At 39.0% G+C, this 22,137-nt stretch overlaps 1 protein-coding gene across 9 annotated transcripts in view; it reads left to right on the top strand.

Moving 5' to 3' along the window:
- OTUD7A (OTU deubiquitinase 7A) overlaps positions 1 to 12,574 on the top strand; it is a 163,087-nt gene extending 150,513 nt beyond the window's left edge. For 7 of the 9 annotated variants that reach the window (XM_064456611.1, XM_064456609.1, XM_064456608.1 and 4 more), the window contains one exon: positions 1,331 to 12,574. In XM_064456611.1, the coding sequence (XP_064312681.1) occupies positions 1,331 to 2,764 (1,434 nt within the window). In that variant the 3' untranslated portion in view covers positions 2,765 to 12,574. The remainder of the gene's footprint in view (positions 1 to 1,330) is intronic. The other 2 variants (XM_064456613.1, XM_064456615.1) reach the window with 2 other exon arrangements.
- Positions 12,575 to 22,137: the final 9,563 nt, after the last annotated feature.

Below are 22,137 nucleotides of genomic sequence, written 5' to 3'. Positions count from 1 at the left end.
TGGAGAAGGCATTTAACAAGCTGCGAGATGGGAAAAATCCATTTTTCTACAGTTTTTACAATGGAAGCTACCACATCAGAAGAAGGGGAGGCAAAATGGTTCTGTTGTTGTAAGCTGTGAGCCTGAAACTTGTGGGATCTGGGTTACCTCTCCCTGCTTCACACTTGCCACATGAGCATGGTCAGGTTAATTCAGCACTCGTTTCTTCTGCCAAGTGGGGATAACAGCTCTGCTCCCTACTGGGTGGTGGGGTGGCTGGGTGCTCAGGGATTCCAGGGAGAGAGAGGGCATTTAAATATCCAGGGACAAGAAGCAGGTGTGTGTTTCTATACTGGAAGTATATACGTCTCCCGAGCTTTTTTTCTTTTCTGATTCTTTTCTGAATCATTACGGTTAGTTGAATGTTTCATATTTATCTCTAGCAGATTTTAGCTCCATGGTACCTAAAAGCGAGACTAAGTTTTGCAGGAGTAAATTAACAAAGCCACATTTGAAAGTATCCTAGGATCCTCATTATTGCATTTTCAAGAAAGATGTTTTATCACCTTACCTAAAATATAAATTGGAACTCGGACTTCTGACACCAGTTTTATCTGCATTGTATTTCCAATAAGAATGAATACACCTCATTGTATTCCTCAGTCTACTTGCTTAAGTTTTAATTAAGTTTAATATTTCAGGCAAGGTGTTTAGCTCTGGTGCATCATACCTTTGATTTTCATGTGCCAGAGACCGGAACAATGAAGAAATCAGTTTAAATGAGTTGCGTTTTGAACACAGTGAATTTTGAAATATTGCTACATACAGGTTCATGTGCTGCATTCCCCCTGACAGCTTTCAGCAGAACTTTTTCCCTTCCATCACAGTATTACCAGTTTCTTTCCATGTTCAGTTTCTTTCCATGTTCTCTGTCTCCCCCCTGGCTGAGAGGCAGTCTGTATTATAGATGCTTCCTACTGAGTGGCTGATCTCTCTGTGCTGGCCAGCCACGCAGGGAGGTTGTACTGCAGCCTTCCCCTCCACAAGAGCACTAACTCGCATCTCTCCATTATTCAGACACTGATTTTCACAGAACCTGTGAATGGCTGACCTCTGCTCTACAAATGTGCTTGAAATGAGCCAAAAGCTACTGTAGGAACAAACGAGATACATAGTCAGCACAGCCAAATAAGCTTTATTTGGTGAAGAAACCAGTCTGAAATGTCAGTGCATAAACAAAAAAGTACATTTAAAATCAATGTCAGAATCTATATTGGATTTGGGGTTTTTTTGCACTACGTCCCTGTACGAAACTGATTTTGTATATCTAATTATCATTACTTTTCCACAGCAGGCCCCTTTGGCTCAACCAGAATCCCCTACTGCTTCAGCCGGGGAAGATGTTCAGTCTCTGGCTGACTCAATGGACTCAGACCGAGATTCCATCTGTAGTAATTCCAATGGCAATAATGGCAAAAACGGTAAAGAAAAAGAAAAGGACAAGCAGAGGAAAGATAAAGACAAAACCAGGACGGATTCAGTTGCCAATAAAATAGGAAGCCTAAGTAAAACTCTGGGAATTAAACTGAAGAAGAATATGGGTGGTCTTGGAGGCCTGGTGCATGGCAAAATGAGCAGAGCCAATTCAGGGAATGGGAAAAATGGAGACACAGTAGAAAAAGTCAAAGAGAAGAAGTCTAAGTCTCGAAAAGGGAGCAAAGAGGAATCTGGACAGTCTGCGAGCACTTCTCCATCTGAAAAGACCACTCCATCTCCAACTGACAGAGCTAGCAACTCACCCAGTGAAAAGATGAACAATAAACCCTTCTCTGACAAGCAGTCTGACCCATGGAAGTACAGCACTGATGTGAAACTCAGCCTAAATATTTTGAGAGCTGCCATGCAGGGTGAACGAAAGTTTATTTTTGCTGGCCTTCTTTTGACCAGTCACAGGCATCAGTTCCATGAGGAGATGATAGGCTATTACCTGACCAGTGCGCAGGAGCGTTTCAATGCAGAACAGGAACAGAAAAGAAAGGATGCTGAGAAAAAGGTGACACTGAATGGGTCATCTTGTAGGAAACTGGAGCCAGAGGCGTATTCAAAAGAAAAATTAGAAACATCTCCTCAGGATAGGGCATCACCTGTCTTACCTCAAAGCCATACAACTCAACTAGTTTTAAAATTTAAAGATCGCACTAGTCCCACGCCTGGGTCATTTTCTTCACCTAGTAATGGTGCTAAGAAAAGCGGACCCATTCCGGTATCTGCCCACTATAGCCATACACCACCTGTTCAAAGGCAAAGCGTCATCCATTTGCATGATGTCAGCTCCAAGCCGTCGAGCTTCCAGGATGATACCTACAAGCCAGTAGTTGGCACCTTAAAAACCTGTGCCACCTATCCCCAGCAAAACAGATCACTGTCTTCTCAGACCTATAGCCCAGCCCGGATATCTGGTATCCGCACAGTGAACACAGTGGAATCACTGAGCTATGCCATACCTACTGAACACAAGTCTCAGACATATACAAATGGATTCAATACTGGCGATATTAGAGACTGCTTAGAATATGCTGATGAGGATGCTCCTCAGACCTGGTTGAACAATGATAAAAATCAAGGCAGAAGTACAGTTTGCCCAATATATTCCATCCAGCAGAACCGCTGTAAGAAGGAGAACTGTTCCTTTTATGGGCGTCCTGAGACTGAAAATTACTGTTCATACTGCTACAAAGAAGAGTTAAAGCGCAGGGAGAGAGAAAGCAAGGGACATAGGCATTGAGGATTCTTCCATGACTACTTAGTTTTACCATTTTCTTACTTAGAAACTAAACAGTGTTGAATTGCAGTAAAAGGAATCCTTAAAAAAAAAGAATAAAGGGTTGATGAGTAAATAGTGTCTAGCTTTTCGCTTTTCCGGGGCAATGAGGAAATAATAGAATTAATTTATCGTAAAAAAAATTATTTTCCATTTTGTCAGTGTCTTTTTTACATATACTGGTAAGTTGAAGGGTTGTTTACTCCTTTGTCAGTGCTGTGTGTATGTTTGGTCAAAAATTTACTAATGGTGCCTGAATTTACACTGACATCACTCAGGTAGTAGAATGATAGGGGAAAATCATAATACTGGAGATGTGGTGTTGTAGTAGGGTAGTATCTGCCTTGCAGACATTTGAAATTCTATGGCTATTATGAGAGTATGTTTTCCTCAGTAAAACGTAAATTTTTCATAGCCTTTTTTTTTCAGGAGGGTAGTGATTTTACATACTGCTCATTTTTAACATGGCAGCATATTGCATTGCTACTAATGTTTGTACTCACTTTAGTTGAAATTGAATGATCTGGGAAAATGGGAGTGAAAGGTCTGAATTCATGAGGGTTGTACCTCTTCCTAATTTTAAGTCATTTCTACATTTCCATTAAAAAGTAGGATTGAGCCACTTTCATTTGTACTGAATTTTTTAACAGGTTTTATAAAAAATATATTATAACTTGCAAGACTTCACATCAAAAAAACCCCACACAGTATAGTTTTGGGCACCTGAATTTCAGTAGTATTTTCATTGCTGTTAAAATTGAGAGAAATGTTAAAATAAAATTAAAATACAAAAATGTTATTAGATTTGGAAAATTTGATGACCTGCTAGGAAATTTGGGATCATTTTAGAGCTGAATTAACTGCTTGTCAAAATAAATGTAGTGCATCAATTGATTGCCTTAGCCATTGAATGAATTTAATCATTATTGATTTATTCCTTTCTCAACAGTATCGAAGGATAGTTATTGCACACATAATGACTTCTGAACCTTTCTTGAAGGCTGTTGGCTCCACCTATTTTTGAGTCTTCTCCTAGAGAAGAGACTCTGTGTACCCGCCAGGAGGTTCTAAGGTAGCTATAAAATACTTCCATTGTTAATGGCAACTCCTAGCACAGATATGCACAAGTCTGATATCCAAATATTTACTTAAGTATTTGCAATACTTTTGAAAATAAAACTTTGCTCATATAAACATTTCTGTAAAGCAGACACCGCAACTACTGTTAAAGTAGATGTATGACATGAGGAAGCTTTCCTGAATATAGCACTCGCCAGTTTTACACCCCTCCAGCATCAGCTGCTATAACATAGTAAGAATAGATCTTTAGTGGTGTTACACTTGTAATCAGAGGCCCCTTTACTGTCTACCTACAGTTGGTTGTTTTGGTTTTTTGTTTTTTAAAAGAGCTCATTTTCTACAAATAGGTGAAGTACTGCCTTCAAGAATTCTTACTCTGCCACCTAAAGGCACAGGACATGAGTTCTGCCTTACTCATTATGGAATAGCACTTTTTCTGGCCCACACCGGAAAGATTATTTGCCAAAGAATCTTTGTATCTGATTCTTTTCTGCTGTACCCCAATTTTTACTTTTGATGTGGGTGGCACCATTTCACTTGTGGACAGTTAATCCTAGTTAGCCTTGAAACCAAGCCTAAAGTAGTCTGTGAAAACAAGATACACAAACTTATGCTGACACGTACTGGCTTTCAGGAAAAGCTCGTAAGCTGTTGCTAATGGCCCACTGAAATTTGTGGAACTGAGCACATACTTAAAATTGACCATATCTTTAGGTTTCCTGCTGAATGGGAGGTTTAAAGAATAGTTTCAAAGTAAGTCCATTAGCCACTCCTAAGAAGTCCTGGTCTTTGCTGTGTTAGCTGTTCCATGAATCCAGACCTGTACTTCTTATTTCTTGCCATATACTGAGTGTACACTGTTACTGAATTTGTGGTCCTTCATAAAAGGGAAATACTGATGTGCATAATGAGAGGTTAAAACTCCATGCGACTTCTGTCCTTAAGGTAAGCACATTCTAAAGCCCATATCTCTGCTAACACTGGTAAGCAGTGTCCTTTTTTGGTTAACATGTAAGTTCTCATTGCCAAAGAAATCTGAATTGCAGATTATGCTAAAACAAATCAAATATACCTGATTGTATTTGTTGCTGAGACTGAGAAAACTGACAGGATAAAAGTTCATGAAAAAAATAAATATTTAAGAACTCTTAGAGCATTAGAGTAGCAGTAGCATTTGATACTCTGAGAACTGCTTCTGTGTAAAATTGTGCTTAAAAATATTACATTAGGAGCAAACTACACCAGCCCCTGTATTTAAGTCAGTTGTATCCTTTCTGAATGAGGAAAAAAAGTAACAGCACATATGTAAAAGTAAGCAGTTACCATGAGAGTTTGCTGTTTCCCATTTTTCAAAGGAGTTGTTTCTATAGCCTTAAACATTTTTAATGTTAAAAACATTTTTAAGATCTACTATTGACGAAAGAGATATACAGCTGGTAAATATTTAGATCAATTACTCTGTTCTAAATTATTGAACAGATTGTACCTGTATGTTAGATTATTTTGAAAAACTAATTGGTCTTCTGAATAATAATAGGCTGTCTGTATAGGATAGCAAATTTCAGTGTTCACTGTTATGCTCAAGTCACTCAAATATTTCTGCAAATATTTACCACTACTGGATTGCTCATTTGAAAATATCTGTTATATGAAATACTGACAGAATACTTTTTAGTTGCACCTGTTTCCTCAGAATCCTTTTCTTGGTATATCTTCAAATAATTTGCTTAATGTTGCCGTTTTCTTTTAAAGCTCTCTTCAAATATCCCACTATTCTCTTGTCCCTTAACATTTGATATTGAAAAGAAGTTGCACGTATACCATGCAATTCGCCAGTTAAAATCTATCCATCTTTTCCTAGTAGTTGTCCTTTTTCCTGGATAAGTAATACTGTGGGTTTTCATTCATTTATTTATTTTTCCCTTTTTTGAGCTATTTGTGGCAGTTTTCTAAAGGGGATACCATAGTTGGTATTAAACAGTCCAAACATGCAGAAACAGTGCCTCCTCCTGAAGAAGTGATTGTCCCATGAAGAGTCTAGCTGTAAAAGGAAATTTTCTACCTATTTTTGTCAGAATTCCCAACTGCTCATGACTTGTGTTCACCAGCTCTGAAAGAAATTGTACCATTCTTAGCTAGGTGTGAGAGGGAATAATCTTCAGTTTTATTTTCCTGTTGCACTAAATGGATAACCTTTGACTGCTCTCTTGGTTTATTTTTCCTTACATTGAAAGTTCAAGTAGCCTGCAGGCCAGCAAGTCCTTTTTCTGTGCCTGATCCGCCCTCGCTATACCTTCCGGAGCTTCTTAGAGTTACTGCTTAGTCCCCGCTGTACAGAAATTGGTTTTCGTTTTGGAGGACGCTATTAATTTCTTCTGTTAGCTCAAGTGGCTGCAATACACATGCATATTTTTGCATTTGTGTTTGCTTCCCCCCCCCCCCCCCCCCCCCTTGATAGTCATTCAACAGTTATCACTGTTGTCCAGATTTCAGAAGTACAGACTAAATCCTGGGGAGGCTACGCCTTCCCAGAATAGATCCAAAATCACCAGGAGATATTTAGGTTGGAGGAAGCTGGATATTTTTTTTTTAACATGTGAATGTGCATTTTCTCTAATTTAAAAAAGGCTTAAACCTATTATGCAATTTTTTTACTTTGTTCGTAACAGAGGATGCCTGTAATACATAATGGGTTTCAGTCACACTTTATTAAAGTTCCGTTTAAAATACTTTCTAAAGAGTTAATAAACTATTGCTAGACTTTACAAGTATTTTTTCAGATATGGGTATCAGTTGTAGCATATGGCTAACAAGCAGCTTATTCAGAAGAAGGTTGTGGTGCAGATTACTAAAAGTAACTTCAGATATTTTGGATTTTAAAACAATTTATTAACCTTTTGTTTTGTACTTGGAAAGTTTTGTGTTGCTATTTTTCTTAAGAAGTCTAAATAGGCCAAATGAAGTCTTCAGAGTCATCTTTTCTTAAACTGCAAAACTTATGTGAGCAGTATTACTTGATATAGAAAGTACTGAAGAAGGTCGCTTGATGTGGATTTGTGCACCATTGGACTGCAGATCAAAGCAGTCTGCTGAGGCAGTATCAGTCCTTGTACATATAGGCATATTCAGGGTAATCTATTTCTCATGTGATGAATGTGTAGACATGAAAAAAAAAATGCACAGCACAGATCTGACAAAGTACTGCCCTTTAACTCTGATTCTGCAAACAGTACACTGGTGCTCAATTTCACCAATATGCATAGTCTCCCTGGCATCAGTGTGACTGCTTATTTTCAGAAACTTAACGTAACTGTTAAGAAAAAGCATAAACCTTTGTGGGGTTAAGGCCTGACCCTTTAGGCAGCGTATGTTCCCCTCAGGCTGCCTGATGTTACTCTTCCAGTGAGAGAATCAATGAGAATTTTGCTTGAGGAGCAGAGGGAAGCCTCAGGGCTCTTTGGGCTAAATCTGCTGTCCTCTGAAATCTGTGGACAGAATCCTATTGGTAGTGGGGCCTTAAATCAGGTGCTTCATGGACACACAAAATACTTGCAAGCTGGATGTGAAAGTAGAGTACGAGCTACTAAGGGAGTACAGTCTTCGTATCACCAGGAATGTTTTGCACAGGTAAAAACCCATATGTTAATAGAAGCCACAAAAATCTCAAATAAACATAGGGTCAGAGAAGCAAAATAACTGATGCTTATTGTAGATGGCTTTTCAGCTTAGTGTATTTTAAGTCTCTGGCAGTGTATTTGAAGAGTATTTGTTTTAGGGTATGGCAGCTTACGCAGAGGATCACCAAACAGTATATAGCATAGAATGTAAATTATTTCAGTAACAGACACTAGTATCTATTTTCATTTGCACATTAATGTCCCATGTATATGACTAAAATACTATATTGTTAAAAATGAGAGGAAAACAACAGAGAGGTATTTGTAAGTACGTTCAGTTTGTAGACCTAAGGCTGTATTATGTTGAAATTTTACAAGCCAAGTTTAAATTGTAATATAGAAATTATTTTTATATTATTTTCAAAATACGCTACAGAGCAATATTTTGCGCCTTTATTATAAACAGGGTCATCATTTTAGTAGGTTACCTTCAGAAATGCTGGTAGAAATTAACCATGAAAAGAAAGCTTTGTAAATGTACTTGTTTCTAACTGCTCTGTCTGTTTTGCACATCTTTATCAAATGCGAGTTGAATATGCAAATTTTTTTTTATTTAAAAGCTTTAAATTTTTCTTTATATATTTTGGTACAACACTATCCCTCTCTATCTAATGCCACTTTTCCTTCCAGTCCCTACCAATAGGCTTCTCATCTGGAAAGTTTTCTTATCAAATGAAACATTTCTGCACAGATATTGATTCACTTGGGACATTTATAACACACCTTGAGTCCACTGGAGTAGGATTACTTTGCTTTTTTTTGAAAACAGAATCAGAGATTTATTATTCCTTCCAAAATGAAAATCAAGAATAAATAATCAGTGCAATCATTTAGAATCTGTGGGAAGAAAATCACTCTAGATCATAGAAATGTCATCATCTAATTGGCAGCTACATTGTGTCTTAATATGCATCAGCTTCTTGCAGATTTAAGTGTTCAGATTTTCTTTCTTCATAGTTCTTTGTACTGTACATATGAAGTACTGATGAACTGTGCAAAAAAGACTCTGCCAACTAATGCATATGTTAAGAGTCAGTGTAGTCTTTAAAATTCCATAACTTTTGTGGTTTAGTTTGTTTAATAATTACTATCAAGGTATGTACTGCAACCAAAATTTTCAGATCTGGACACCTAACCTTAAGATTCTGCTTCCAGGTTCCTCGTAATAAACAAACTGGTTTTAAGATGTACCAAGCATCAATTTCTGTGGGAGCAAAAGCTCTTTCTTGGTTTCAGAAAATCAAGTGAGCATTACTCCAACACATAGTCAGGGCTTTTCTTTATTAGTCTGCACTCCTTTTCAGTCAATGGAATTATATTTTCTCTTTAGCGATTTTCCATGTGTGAACAAATAATTGGACTTATTCATAAAGTAATTGCCTGAATGTGGAGAGACTTGCCTTGTACCAAAACACCATATAATTGTCCATTTAACTGTTGCATTCTTAATGGGGGCTACTGTATTCCACTGATTCTGGGGGGGGATAGAAGACTTTTTTTTTTTTTTTAATATCATGATCTCTATGTTTGGGTTTTTTTCCTTTCAAGTGAATATACTATTCTGATTGCTGTTTTATCTCCCATTACCTAAACACATGTACTGTACCAAGAGGATTGAAATGGCTGATGCACATTTGCACTGTGGAACACACAATATGGGTAAAAGCCACGATGTTCCAAACAGCCTTAAAATTATGACTCTCTGGAGACTGAGAGTCACTTAACTGGATGCAGCCTCTGTCCCACTTCCTCATTTAACCATAACTGTAAAACACTCTAGCCTGCTGTAGTCTACGTAACTGTATGCATATTCATCTGAATGACCTGTAATCTTAAAAGTATTTTTTCTTTAAGAAATTGTAGTTCATTGATAAGTGTCAGTGTGCCAGGAAACCTTTGTCAAAAGAGGAGATAGGGGTAAAAATAGAGATAAAAGTAGATAGTGGAGTAACCATGGCACCAAAGTACTAAAAAGAGGGAAAACAGTTAAGATGTATCAAAATCTATTTCCTGTCAAGACTGGAAATTTGTATCTCTTCTTGTATTCTGGGAGAACAGAGAAATGTTGTTTTGGCATTCATCTCTGCATCTAATGTAGTCTCTTACTTTGTTGCAGAGCTTTGCTGTTGGGGAAGAAGGGACAGAAAAATGGCAAGTTTTCTTCCCTTCTTCAAGCAAGTTCTACTCTAGTGGCAGAATCATCTGAGATTGCAAAAATATGCTCCAATGTTAGAACTAAACAGTGCCTAACTCCCATGTGTGAGCTGTGCATTTCATTTTCATTTTGCCCCTTTCAAATGCTTTTTTTTTTTTTTAAAGGGGAGGGGAAGTTTAAAGCATAAGCTTTGTATGGGAGTGACCCAGTTCTTCCTTTGTTCACATGCAAAATCAATAAAAACATGAAAATGGAATTATGCTGGAGTTGCACTTTCCCTCTCAGGCAAGCTGAGAGGTAAAAGCCACCTTTTTAGGCAAATTCTGTGTAAGTGTTTTGCCACAGAATAAAATTAGAACCACTTGGCACAGAAACTTTGCTTGATGAAGCCTGACAGTATGTCAGGAGTTTGAGAGCCACGGCCAACCTAGCCAAAACAAAGCAAGTCTGGTCAATCTTGCCTTTAAAACAGATACAGTTCATTCTGGCCTCTGGTGTCTGAACAGTATCTTTGCAGTAAAGATGAAGTGGAACACTGCCTTGTCACTTGCCTCCAGGTTTAAGTAATACAAAGCCTCTTCCCCACTCTTTTGGTTAAAATATGCAGGAGATGTAGCAGCAAAACATGGCATCTCAGGCTCAGAGAATACCCTGTGTCTCCTTTTAATGGGCTTGCAATCAGGTAATGAATTGAAACACAGCCATGTGAGCGTGATAGAAGCGCTCTTGTCTCTAAACTTTGCAAATTGTGTGCACTTATGTTTTAACACTGAGAGAAACTAAGTAACGATTTTACTGTTTATTTGCTCAAGATTCTGAGTACTGTAAATACGGTCTTTCTATAATGCACATAGTTCATGTACAGTACAAAAACTTATTTTCCCTTGGAGCCACTCAAGATTTGCATGTACATGGTACCAATCGCTGTTCCTTTACCATAAGCCAAGGAGAACAAACAGGGTTTACACCGAGATTAAATAACGAATGGAAGCAGCTAGGAGTCCTCAACCATGGTCTTCCAGGCCAGCTTTGACAGTTTTGTATAAAATTCTGTCCCGATTATTTAGATTAGGTTTGTGCTCTTTTCTGGGAAGGAGCAATTACTTCTGTGCCTTTTCCAAGCCCATTGCTCTTACCCGGCTAACTCCTTGTTGCATTTGTAATGTGCCAGTCTTACCATGATTCAGCTATGAAGCAGTTTTTCAAATCTGCATAGAGCTCTTGTTTTCTTATTGGAGTCCATCTAGAGCTTTATTCTGCATTCAATTTTAAGACGTAAAACACTATTAGAAACTTTTTTAAATGCCTTGAGGTTGACTGTTGTGTGGCTGAAAGATTTTGTTCTCCTTGGAAGGCCTCGTTCTTCCTCACTGACTCTTGTGACTAACATTTTTGTATGGAAAAAGTTGAATGAAACATTGAAAATATTAGTGCTGTTTACATGTATTTCTGCCATTTGGTATACTTTACCTTTTTTGTTGCACAATTCTGTGTTGTTAAAACCCAATGCCTTTCAGATATGGGCAACTTTTGAAGGGCGGTCTGAATTATTATACGCAAAAGGTATACGTAGCTGATTCATCATAACTTTACTATTACTATTGTAGAATATGCCCTCCTGAAATTGTACATCTTTTTTGCTATTTCTAATGTTTTTCCTTTCAACTTCTACTTCCTTAGAGAAATTCTAAAGCTCTTTTTTTCTGAAAGCCTGTCGTAGATTTGCCAATAAAGAAGATTTGGCTTTCTCAGTTCAGTTTGCATATAGAGTCGCTTGTCTCCCCAAACAAGAATTCAGATAACACAGATGTCACACCCTTAGCTTATAGAAGTTAATTTACTCATTAACTGAGGGTCTTTGTTCAATTATAACCAAAGCTAATTATATAAAGTTTAAAAAAATGGAACAGGTAATGTGACTCTTTCTAATAACCTAGCAAACTCAGCATTTTTAAAACTATAGAAATGTACAATGAATGTATTTGTACTTGAAGTCCATATTTCAAAGAAAGATGGCTCTCACTGGGGCTTAAGTAAATGTTAATAAGGAATAAAGCAAGTCTCACTGATTTTTGCTGGCTAAGAATTCAACTTCTTGGTAGTCATACCCTCCTTATTTTTCAGAGTCTGAATTTCTTGTTGTCTTCTATAAATTTATACTCTTAGCAAAGATTACTTTAGGATTTCAATAAACAATATAATAGATATATCTGAAATTTATTTAAAGCTGAAGTGACTTTTCAGGTTTCTCTGTGTTTGACCATTTTCATGCAAAACTTTTACCCTGTATGGAAGGAGTGAATTTATCTTTTCCCATTCCCTTCCCTATTCATAATTTAAAGATGTGATTGGTTGCAGTCACTTTCATCTGCAAACAAAACAGTTGATCATTTTTAATCTGACTGCCATATCATGTTTAAATGCATTGTTCAAAAGAAACAGGAACATTAATTAACATTAAAGGGTAATGAATTATTTTTGTTGTGAAAAGCGTGAGTTCTTGAGGACCTTTTCTACGTGCAGTTTTCATTCAAATTCAATTTCAATTCATTTTTGATCTAGTCCATACTTTGACAAAGATGACATGTAAGCTGTTTTTAGCAGTTGGATTGTTACTTTGTAAAGTATTAAAGCACTAAACCAATTTTTGCAATAGGTAGTAAAACTTGCTTTTGTTTTGAAAAACTTCCAGTTATAACTGTTGCACTTTTTATAGCAGAACTGTATTTAATTTCTTTCTTTTATGAAAGATTACTCAAAGTAACTGATAGCTCTGCAGTCTGTGTGAATTGGCTTCTCCATCATTTGAAACAGAGAGAAGCTATAATGCCTATTCAATAAAATTAACTTGTTTCTAAAGTATCTGTTTGCTTGAGTTCTTGTTTGTGCTTTTTTGTGTACTCTCTGCAGGGTTATGCTGGGGAAACACTGAAGCCTAGAAGAGAAACAAGGGGCAAGGGGCATGCTGCAAACCTGGAGGGGGGTTAACTGGCTCATCACAGGCTGTTGTTCTGCTGCCATAAATTTCGTTCAGTTTGATTTCAGGATTAATTTGCATAAATGGGACAACTCTTGACAATCTGAGGCAAAAGCCAGAGATAAGGCACTGCCAGGCCTGTTCAGCTTTCATTTTTACGGACTATTCCTACTTCCTAGGCTCCAAAGGCACAAGGCCCCTCGTACAAGGAGGGGCAGCGCTGCCATGCCACAATGCTGGTGCAGTACAGGCTGGTCTGAGAGTGACACTGTTAGTGTCCTCAGGAAATCTGTGCCTGTGGAATCAGGCAGCAGGCACGATATTTGTCAACTATTTTTGAACTACAGTATTGCTTTAGAGAAATCCCAAGTGCTGAAGCAGTCATATTAAGATGTGGTAAGTTGTTCCAACAGTTAATTACCCATTTTTCAAAAATCTTTTGTTTCTAACCTGAATTTGCCTAAGTCCAGTTTCTGCCTCTGGATCTCATTCCACTCCTGCCCAATTGAGGAGTTGTCTGTTGCCCTTGAATTGCTCTCACTGTCTGATAGGGCCATCCCTTAGCCCTCTCTGCTCTAAGCAGGTAGTGCTTTGCAAGGCTGTTGCAAAGGCATATTTCCAGGTCCTGGAATGTAATCTTTCTCATGCCTGTGCTTCAGGTCTCCTTTAGCCTTTTCCCTTGATCTGTAGATCCCTGAATCAGACTGAAAGCTTTTTGTGAAATCCACTCCAGTTCCAACAAGAATTGATTCAGGCAGACTCTGCTGCAGACTATATTAGACAGCCTCTCTTCTGAATTAGTCTCTGATTCTATGTAAGAATTGATAGCATCTACATTTCAGTACAAGCTTATTTCCTAACTGAAAGTACTGTATATTTATTCACAAAGATGTCTTCAGTCTTTCTGGCCGTAAGATGTACAAGGAACACTCATTCAGCTGTTCTTTGACCTGATATTTTTCAGATCCCTTGCTTCCTGAGCTAGAGACCTCCACCTGGTGGGTATAGCCAGGGTGTTGAGTTTTTTTCCCTGAAAGTCTGAGTTAATTTTGATTGTATCAAACACTTGGTTTGTTTGTAGTCAGTTTACTGAGCAATCCAGATTACTCTGTATTATCATCCAATAATCTAATTTCATAATATTGTTAATAACTCTTTTAAGTACTTTCCCCTGGTGATTGATAAAGTGATTAGTTGTGATAGGGCTGGCCCTCTCTTGAGGCACTGGATTGGTGATTAATTATTTGTCAGTTAATTATTTATCAGTTTTGATCTTTTCAAGTAATTTAGAAAGGTTTGAAAGGGCCTGATTTTTATAACATAATACTGACTCTATTTATTTTACCCTTCTTTCCTTCTTGATTCAAGATCCATATTAACCATTTAATTATTGCGCCTGTGTTGCTGTTAGACATCATCTCGAATTTGAACTGGGGATAAATCAGATATTAAAATGGTTTGGTGGGGAGATAAAAAAAGCTTTGAACATGTCTACCTGTTCTGCAGATCTCAAAAGGCTTCCATCTGCTAATATGCCAACCTGCCATTAGGATTTCCTTTCTTCCTGGTGCAAACATACTGTACCTAAAGACGGAAGATGAGCTTAGGGTCAGCATACCGAACTCAGTAGAGGTTATGGACTTGCTCAAATCCATGCATTTGCTGAAGAGTTTTCTTAACTGGCATGACTAGTTTCTAGGAAGACGGTTCTTAAATATAAGGGCATTGTAATATTAAATTTACCTGCCTGGCTGATTGATACTGGAATTATTTTGCCTGTATTGCAGAGGTACAAGAAGTAGTTCTTGTATATTCTTTTTGTATTGATTTAAAGGCCACAGTCATGCAATTTGTTCAATATGATCAGATTCCTGAATCCTTCTAGGGATTTATCAACTCCAAGAGGGCTTCGGGAAAACACAGGGCAGATTTGGCTTGCAGAACTGGAATTTACACTCAAGAAACACTTTGAGACTTCTGTGGGGGAAGGACATTAAAGCAACATAAGGCTTTACTTGTTGAAATCTAGCATTGGTTGGCCTCCCTGATTGGCATCCTGGCCAAAATCCAAACATTCAGATTCCCTTAGCTTGTACTGGAGATTTGTTTCCTTTTCACTGTGTACTCGGAACTATCCTGGAGAATGTTCAGTCAATCCAGAAGTTTGGAAAATAGCTTTTTAATTTATGCTGCATGTTACTAATTTATCTTATAAAAAGGTTTAAAGGAGAAAATCAGTGTTAGTAAATAATTACTTCCTTTGGGTCACCCTTTCAAATGGCTCTGTTTGGGGTGAACCTTGTTCTCTGGTGGCTTGCTTACTGCACTAGCCTGTACTGCAGTCACCCCTGGACCATTGTTACCAGTTAACCACCTGTTGATCTCCTTCTGTGGGGGTGCAGGAAGCAGTGTTGGTTTCACATACCACTGCACAGAAACACCGATTATAGATGCTTATTTTTAACAGCATATAGTGAAAATTTTATTTCTTAATGAAAAGAGAGGAAATAGCCCACATCTGCAGAGTGCTGATAAAAAAATATTCTCCCCAGCCTGTTGTGAGTCCAATTTTCTTCTGTGGCGTTTTTTTCCCCTCACCAAACTAACTAGCCTTTATAGTTGATTTCTGGTATCTTCAGATCCTATCCAAAAAGTTACATCATTTACTCCTAATGTTGTCGTCTTTGCTACAGGAAAACTTTTTTTCCCTTTAATTTTCATTTGTTTGATTTCTGCGCAGATGGCTCAGTTAAACTCCATGTGTAACTAGAAAATATTTTCTAAAAGCACTGTTTTTTGAAGCCCCTGTGTGAGTCAGATTTCTAAACCCGGTCATTTGTAAGAGGAATAAATTTCAAGAAAGACTACTGGCTGGGTAAACTATACCCCTAGAACTAGAGGGCAGCTCGATGTTGCCAGAACTGTTAAAAAGCATACCATATATGGGTTATCTGACTGGATTTTAATACTTCAAATAGTTCAATAAGTTACTAGCTTGAGAACAAAAATGTTTTACAGAATTAACCATACATAAATGCAAACTTGATTTTACTTTATGGAGTTGTGTTCTGCTTCCTGTGGTCTCCTTAAATAAATCTATGTATCGCTCTGAGTTGTCAGCATATTTGAAAGGCTAACATAGCTGTAAAACTCAGATCAAGAGCAAGTACCAGTCATGTGGGAAAAATTTAGTTGCTCCTCCCTATTGTAGGGGCTGGTTTTCCCTTGTCTAATTTCAGTGAACATCAGAAATGGTGACAATGGAATTGCACCATTGCAAAGCATCTGTATCACAGTTACCACATGGGGAGAATGAGTCACAGGTCAGGGATATACTGTAAATGGGGAGTGCGTTGCTGGTGTTGCCCCCCAGGGTCAATAATCTAAAAGGAAAAAAAAAAGGCCAGAGGTAGGTAGAGTGGAGAATTCAGGCATAAGAATCCTAAAACAGAAGTAGAAACTGTGGCTGACATGCCAGCTGTGTGCCTCCTAGGAGGGATGATGAAGACTGTAAGGAGAAAGCAGACTTTACGAGGTGTCATGGTTTTTTTAGCTGGGATAGAGTTAATTTTCTTCACTGTAGCTGGCATAGTGCTGTGTTTTGGACTTCGCATGAAAACAATGTTGAGATAACACACAGATGTTTTGGCTGTTGCTGGGTAGTGCTTGTACTAGTCAAGGACTTTTCTAGCTTCCCATGCTCTGCCGGGTGCACAAGCAGCCGGGAGGGGAGGGGGCACAGCTAAGAGAGCGGATTCAAACTGGCCGAAGGGATATTCCATATCATGTAACATCATGCCCAGTATGTTAACTGGGAGGAGCTGGCCGGGGGAGGGAGGCAAAAATCGCAGCTTGGGGACCAGCAGAGTCGGTTGGCCGGTGGTAAGCCATTTTATTGTTTGTGGTTTTGTTTTTTTTTCCTTTTTCCCTTTTCATTATATTCTCATTATTTTTATTATTATTATAATTCTCATCATCATTATTATTTTATTTTATTTATTAAACTGTTTAATAATTAAACTTATTTAAGTATTAAACTGTTCTTCTCTCAACCCGCAAGTTTGGCTTTTGCTCTTCCGATTCTCTCCCCCATCCCAGAGGGGTGGGGGCAGTGAGTGAGCGGCTGCATGGTGTTTAGTTGCTGACTAGGGCTGAACCACGACACAATGCTACACTGAGAGCTGCTAATAATGGTTTACAAGACTGTTAAATGGCTAAACTCACAGTGTGCTGTGAATCTAAGACAAAAAAATGGACAAAAATATCATTATTACTGTGACCATTTGCCCAAATGTCCAGCTACATGCAGTATAAGAACTAAGAGAAATCTGATTGATGAAGCAAAGGCCAAGGAAGTTACCTGAGCTCCTAGGACTGGAGAGATTCCTGAAGGATTCCTGGCCTCCATTTTGCCTTGTTTTACACTTGCAATGAAAATACTATCTTTCTGCACAGGAAGATGTTAAGTCACTCAGTTCACTCAAGAAGGTCACAGAACCATCTGAATAGAAAAGCCACATGTCTCAGTGCTGTGCAGAATAGTACTGAATTTTCTTTCTTCATTCTACAGCAAATCATCTTCAGGATGTCCACAAACGTTGAAAACTATTCGCAAGACTGGAATGAAAGCAAGGCAGATCCAAGCATCCATATGTCTTACGCAAGATTCAACAGTGTGTAAGTTGTGGTATATTCAAGGTTTTTTTGAAATGTAAAATACCACACATTAGACTTCATCTGCCAATTAAAATAAAAAACCCTGATCATTGAATTGAATTGAGTAGGAAGGTGGTGGATCAAATGGCAGTAGCTAGTGTAGGACCTAGTTATTAATACATTTTAATTAGTAAGTATGTGAGTATATTTGCCATAGGTAGACCAGAGAAAGCTGCCTACATAAGGCCCTGCCTATGTAAGATGGGTAGGAGCAATAAGTAAGCTCTTTGGCACAGATAGAGAGAGAGCAAGCATGCAGTCTGGCCCCATGAAATCTGTTGTTAAACCTCACAGATGATCCTTACTACCACAAGTCAGTGTCCATTCTGTTTGAGATTGCATTAGATCAAACCTCAGTCCCTCCTGAGGCAGATGCTGCTGTCAGCTCAGTATCTGTCATCTGTTCTGTCCCACTGGTTCTTCAGCTGTGTGAGCTGCCCCAAAAGGTCACCAGATGCTTCTGCCCTGTAGCACATGCTGACAGCACAGGATGATAGATCTTCATAACTTCCATTTTATATGCGCTTTCTGTTGCTTGTGCATGTCCCCAGCACAGTAGTTTTGGCATACTAATAAACATAATACAAAAAGGTCCTGTTAGATTTGAAGTCCAATTTCCTGCCTAGACAATCTGGAGGAGTTTCGATTTCTCTTCTCTAGAACTGAAATTGATTTGAAGGTAAGTACAAAACATTGGAATTAGCAAGTGATGGGAATGTAACTGTAGGGGAAAATTCCTCTCTTTATTTTTGCTGTGCTTATGCATAACGTTCTCCAAATGACAAAATTTATGTGAACAGAGAAGAATCCTGAGTTTAATTTGGTATGAGTTGTTTGTAAAATTTGTTATTGACTTCTTGTCTTCTGCACAGTATTCCAGAAAAACATAAAACTGACAAATATGCCATCTAGGGGACTTTAAAGAAAAGCAGCGCTTTTTTCCCATGAACTTTCTGCGAACATTTAAAGGTTTTTACCTTAAGAAATTACAAAGAAAAAAGGAAGTTGTTTCTGGACATGAACTCAAATTATGGATGTGTGACTATATAAAATAACCGACTATTCCCTGACTTTTTCAACAAAGTTTAAACAGCTCCATAGCCCTTTGTTTTCAGAAAAGCTGACACATGACTTGTGTTGATAATTTTCTAGAATTTCCAGGGTCTAGCTGGGATTTAATATAGTAGCCGACACTTTGCAGAAGGCTTGCTAATATGTTACCAAGCCCACTATGAATTTGCCATCAGAACTACAGAATTTGTAGGGGTGAGAGACTGGGACATATCCATGAAGGAAGGCAGCTCTGAGGCAGGGCTCTGCTTAGAGGCAGGCAGCGCTAACTCTGCTCCAGCATCCAGATCTTTTATCCAGAGCCACAATTTGGCTAAGGCAGAAAGTGCCCATCCTGTGTTCATGTTGGCTCCGCACAGGTGTGTCCATGAGGTACCCACCGATGTCAGTGGCAGTGGCTGTTGTTAGGCTGAGTTGGGCAAACTCACTGAGCTCATTTCCCATGTGGCAATTAAATCTACTGCTGTCTGATGGCCTTTGAGGTATTTGCTCTGCCTCTGGCTTAGATCTGGAAAGTCAAGAGGGGACTATGTATCTTTATAACTGATAAAACCTGTACCACAGAGTGTCTGCTTTGCCTTTGGCTTCTGCTGTTCATACAATGACTCTTGTTTTTTGAGGAAATTATCAGAGAAGCCAGGAGCTCATTAGCTGTAGCATAAATATCTCATGAATCTGGGTTTCTAAGATTTGTGGACAATACTGGTGTAACATTTTATTATCAAAACTAATTGAAGGCAAATACAAAATACAAATGCTACAGCATCACTTTTACTGTATAGTGCTTCCTATCATCAAAATGTGGCTAGCACCAAGTAGTTCAAATGCTCATTACCTTGTCAAATCTGCAAACCTTTTTAAAATTAGAAAAACTCTTCATTAGAAAAGACACTCTATAGCATGTCCTTATTCTTCCAATTGTTTTATCATTCATGGGAGATTACATTTACCTCCCTGAGTTTAGAAATAAACAGATCCTCATCCAGCTGGTTTGCAAAGAGCTTCTGTGTAATCAGAGACACAGGGGCAAATGTTTATCAGGCAGGAAAGGCATGATTAGGAAATTGTACTGAATAATTCCCAGGGATTTTTCCTAGCAACAACCCTTCCCAGACTGCAGTCACGCTTACAGGAAATGACACTTCTAAGTTAAAAGATAATTTTTGTGTGATGCTCCCCAAAGCAAAGAAGCAACTCTTTTAAGAGGCACCTAAAAGGGAGGTACTGCTTCAGATACTGACTGCTGTCCCCTGACATATTCCACTTCTGTTAGATATTTCACACAAATGTTCCCTGTGGTGTCAGGAATTTACAAGCTGGGCTCAGGCTAAGATGAGGTGACCCCTTCAGAATAAAAATTTGTGTGTGTAACAGTGAATGTGGATTGTGGTTGGATAGTAGGGAGCCAGAGTGTTTTTCCTTGGAGGAGGGCAAAGATGCTGTTCATGTCTGTATTGGTTGCAAGGTGCTGTGCAGAAGATGCTGAGCGGGCAAGCAAGGAGGCCCTGCTCTGCAGCAGTTGCTGTTCAGAGTAGGATGGGATGTGAACACACAAACAGAAGATGACCAAGGAAAGGTGTTTTTCTTCAACAGGAAATGGTAACTTTAACACTGACAGAAGACTTTGTTGTAAGGCTGAGTGATGTGAATCTAAACCATTGCTATTGGTAAAATAATAGCTGACTTTTGAAACCATTGCACATGTTCCAATATGTTTTGGCTCCTGTATCCAAGAGGGCAGGGTTTTTTTCTGAGAACCTGCCATCTTAGTTCATAAAACAGTTTTTCTAGCTTTATAATAGCCCTGTACTTCAGGCAGATTATTTTAAGGACCCAGTGGGGGTGCTACATAACTTGGCCGTGATTTTTCTCTTATTGCATAACTTCATGCACAGAACTGGCCAGAACCTGTGCCAGTTGTTCTCAAGGTCCCAGCCAGCCCCTCCCAAAGCCAGATCACAATATGCAGAGAAGCTGGGAGCCTCAGCACAGCTGAGACCTATATGAAAACATAGCCAGAGTACAGCTGCATTTTAAAGCTGGGCATTCAGCTGTGCCTTCACTCCTATTTAATGACAGTTAAGTGGTGAAATGCTGTCTTCTTGAAATGCTTCCCCCTCCTCTTAGCAAACACGACGTAACATGCAATTTTTACAGTGACTTGTAGCATGTTTTTACTCCTGAAATATAACCCTTCCTTTTTAGTCTTCCTTAATCATAGTGATTTTGTGGAGAATACCAAATTTTCCATTCTTGGACTTAAAGCATGATTTTTTCCTTATTTCTTTCAGCATTACTTGTCCCGCCTAAAAATAGACAGGTAGAGTCCAAAAGTATCCAGTGGAGCCTTAAGGGAAGGTTTCTTAGAGGGAAGCCAACAGCCAGGCTTGATTTATTCACCCAGTCTTGTTGTTTGTGCAGTTCCACCCTCCACAAGGTTCCTGTTCCCCAGGCTTCCTTCTCATTCACTCACCCGGCTTTTTCAGTACAGCCGCTTGCGAGGGCCCCTTACTCAGTCTTCAGGGAAAGCTGCAAAAGCTGGGGAGTGCTGTGGCCGCTTTCAAACCCTCAGCTCATGAGAGTGACTCCTCTCCCACAGGGAGGAAGGTGGATGTAGGTCATTTCTTTTGAGGGATCTGCCAACCTGCTCTGCCTTCTGCAACCAGCCCACGCCTGCTGCCTGGGAGCGCAGGCGTCTCCCTTGGCCCCAGCCCTACAAGCTGGGGGCAGGGCTCACTGTGGCAGCAGAGGAGGGATTGGCAATCCCAAACAAAATTTTCTTCTTCCTTCTTCCTGTCAAGTCATCCTATTCCTCCCAGCAGGTTGCAAATGGCAGATTGTACGTCAGCCCCAGAGTGGGAAAGCTTGGGGTTTGTTTTATGACTTCCAAAGTCAACAAAAAGGTTGCATGTTAAACCAGACCTGTAAGGTCTTGCAACTTCATGGGACCTTACTGTCTGTAATATAAAGGGTTTGAGATAGTTCTCAGCACAGTATTAGAGGCTAAAGGAAGAAATAGAGAAAATGGACTCATCACAGGTCTGATCAGCAGTTGTTCTGCATTTTGGTGTAGGTGGTCTTGATACAGCCTGAGTTTGAGGCCAGCCACGTATGGGGGTGCCCATCTCATTACTCTCCTCTGGGAAGATCATAGTCGTGATGCTGATTTTTAGATGTATGTAAGCTTCCGAATGCAGAATTTTGAGAGAATCCCAAACTGACATCTTTTTTTGTGGAGGGTGGAGCAGTGGAACATGAGGCTTGAGAGAAAAATTGCAGGGTCTTTGAAGTGCAAAGCTTTGAAGTTTAAAAAAGCCAGCAAATTTCTGTTGCAGTTCACTGTCTGTGGAAAATCTGGAAGGTAAGACTTTTCACCAAAGGGTGTAGATAAAATATTTAAAAGTAGCACACTGGGGAAGTGTGGCTTTCATGTTTTAACTGTGCATGCTGTGGTAGAGAAGGTGAACTTGACCAAAAAAGTGTGTACCAAACAACATTGTCAGTCGGCGCCTTGTTTCTCTTCCACCCAGAGGCTTTAAGTGCGTTCAGATTGCTGACGTAGAATGCATGTGTGGTGGAAGAGGGAGGGAGGAATTTCTCTCTTCCCGTTGCTATTGTGTTTTGTTATGTTTTGTCTCTGTTCAGTTTGTCTCCAGGATCA

This window comes from Phalacrocorax carbo, chromosome 7 (assembly GCF_963921805.1).
Source record: "Phalacrocorax carbo chromosome 7, bPhaCar2.1, whole genome shotgun sequence".
Classification (NCBI taxonomy): domain Eukaryota; kingdom Metazoa; phylum Chordata; class Aves; order Suliformes; family Phalacrocoracidae; genus Phalacrocorax; species Phalacrocorax carbo.
This window is presented reverse-complemented; position numbering and strand designations above follow the sequence as displayed.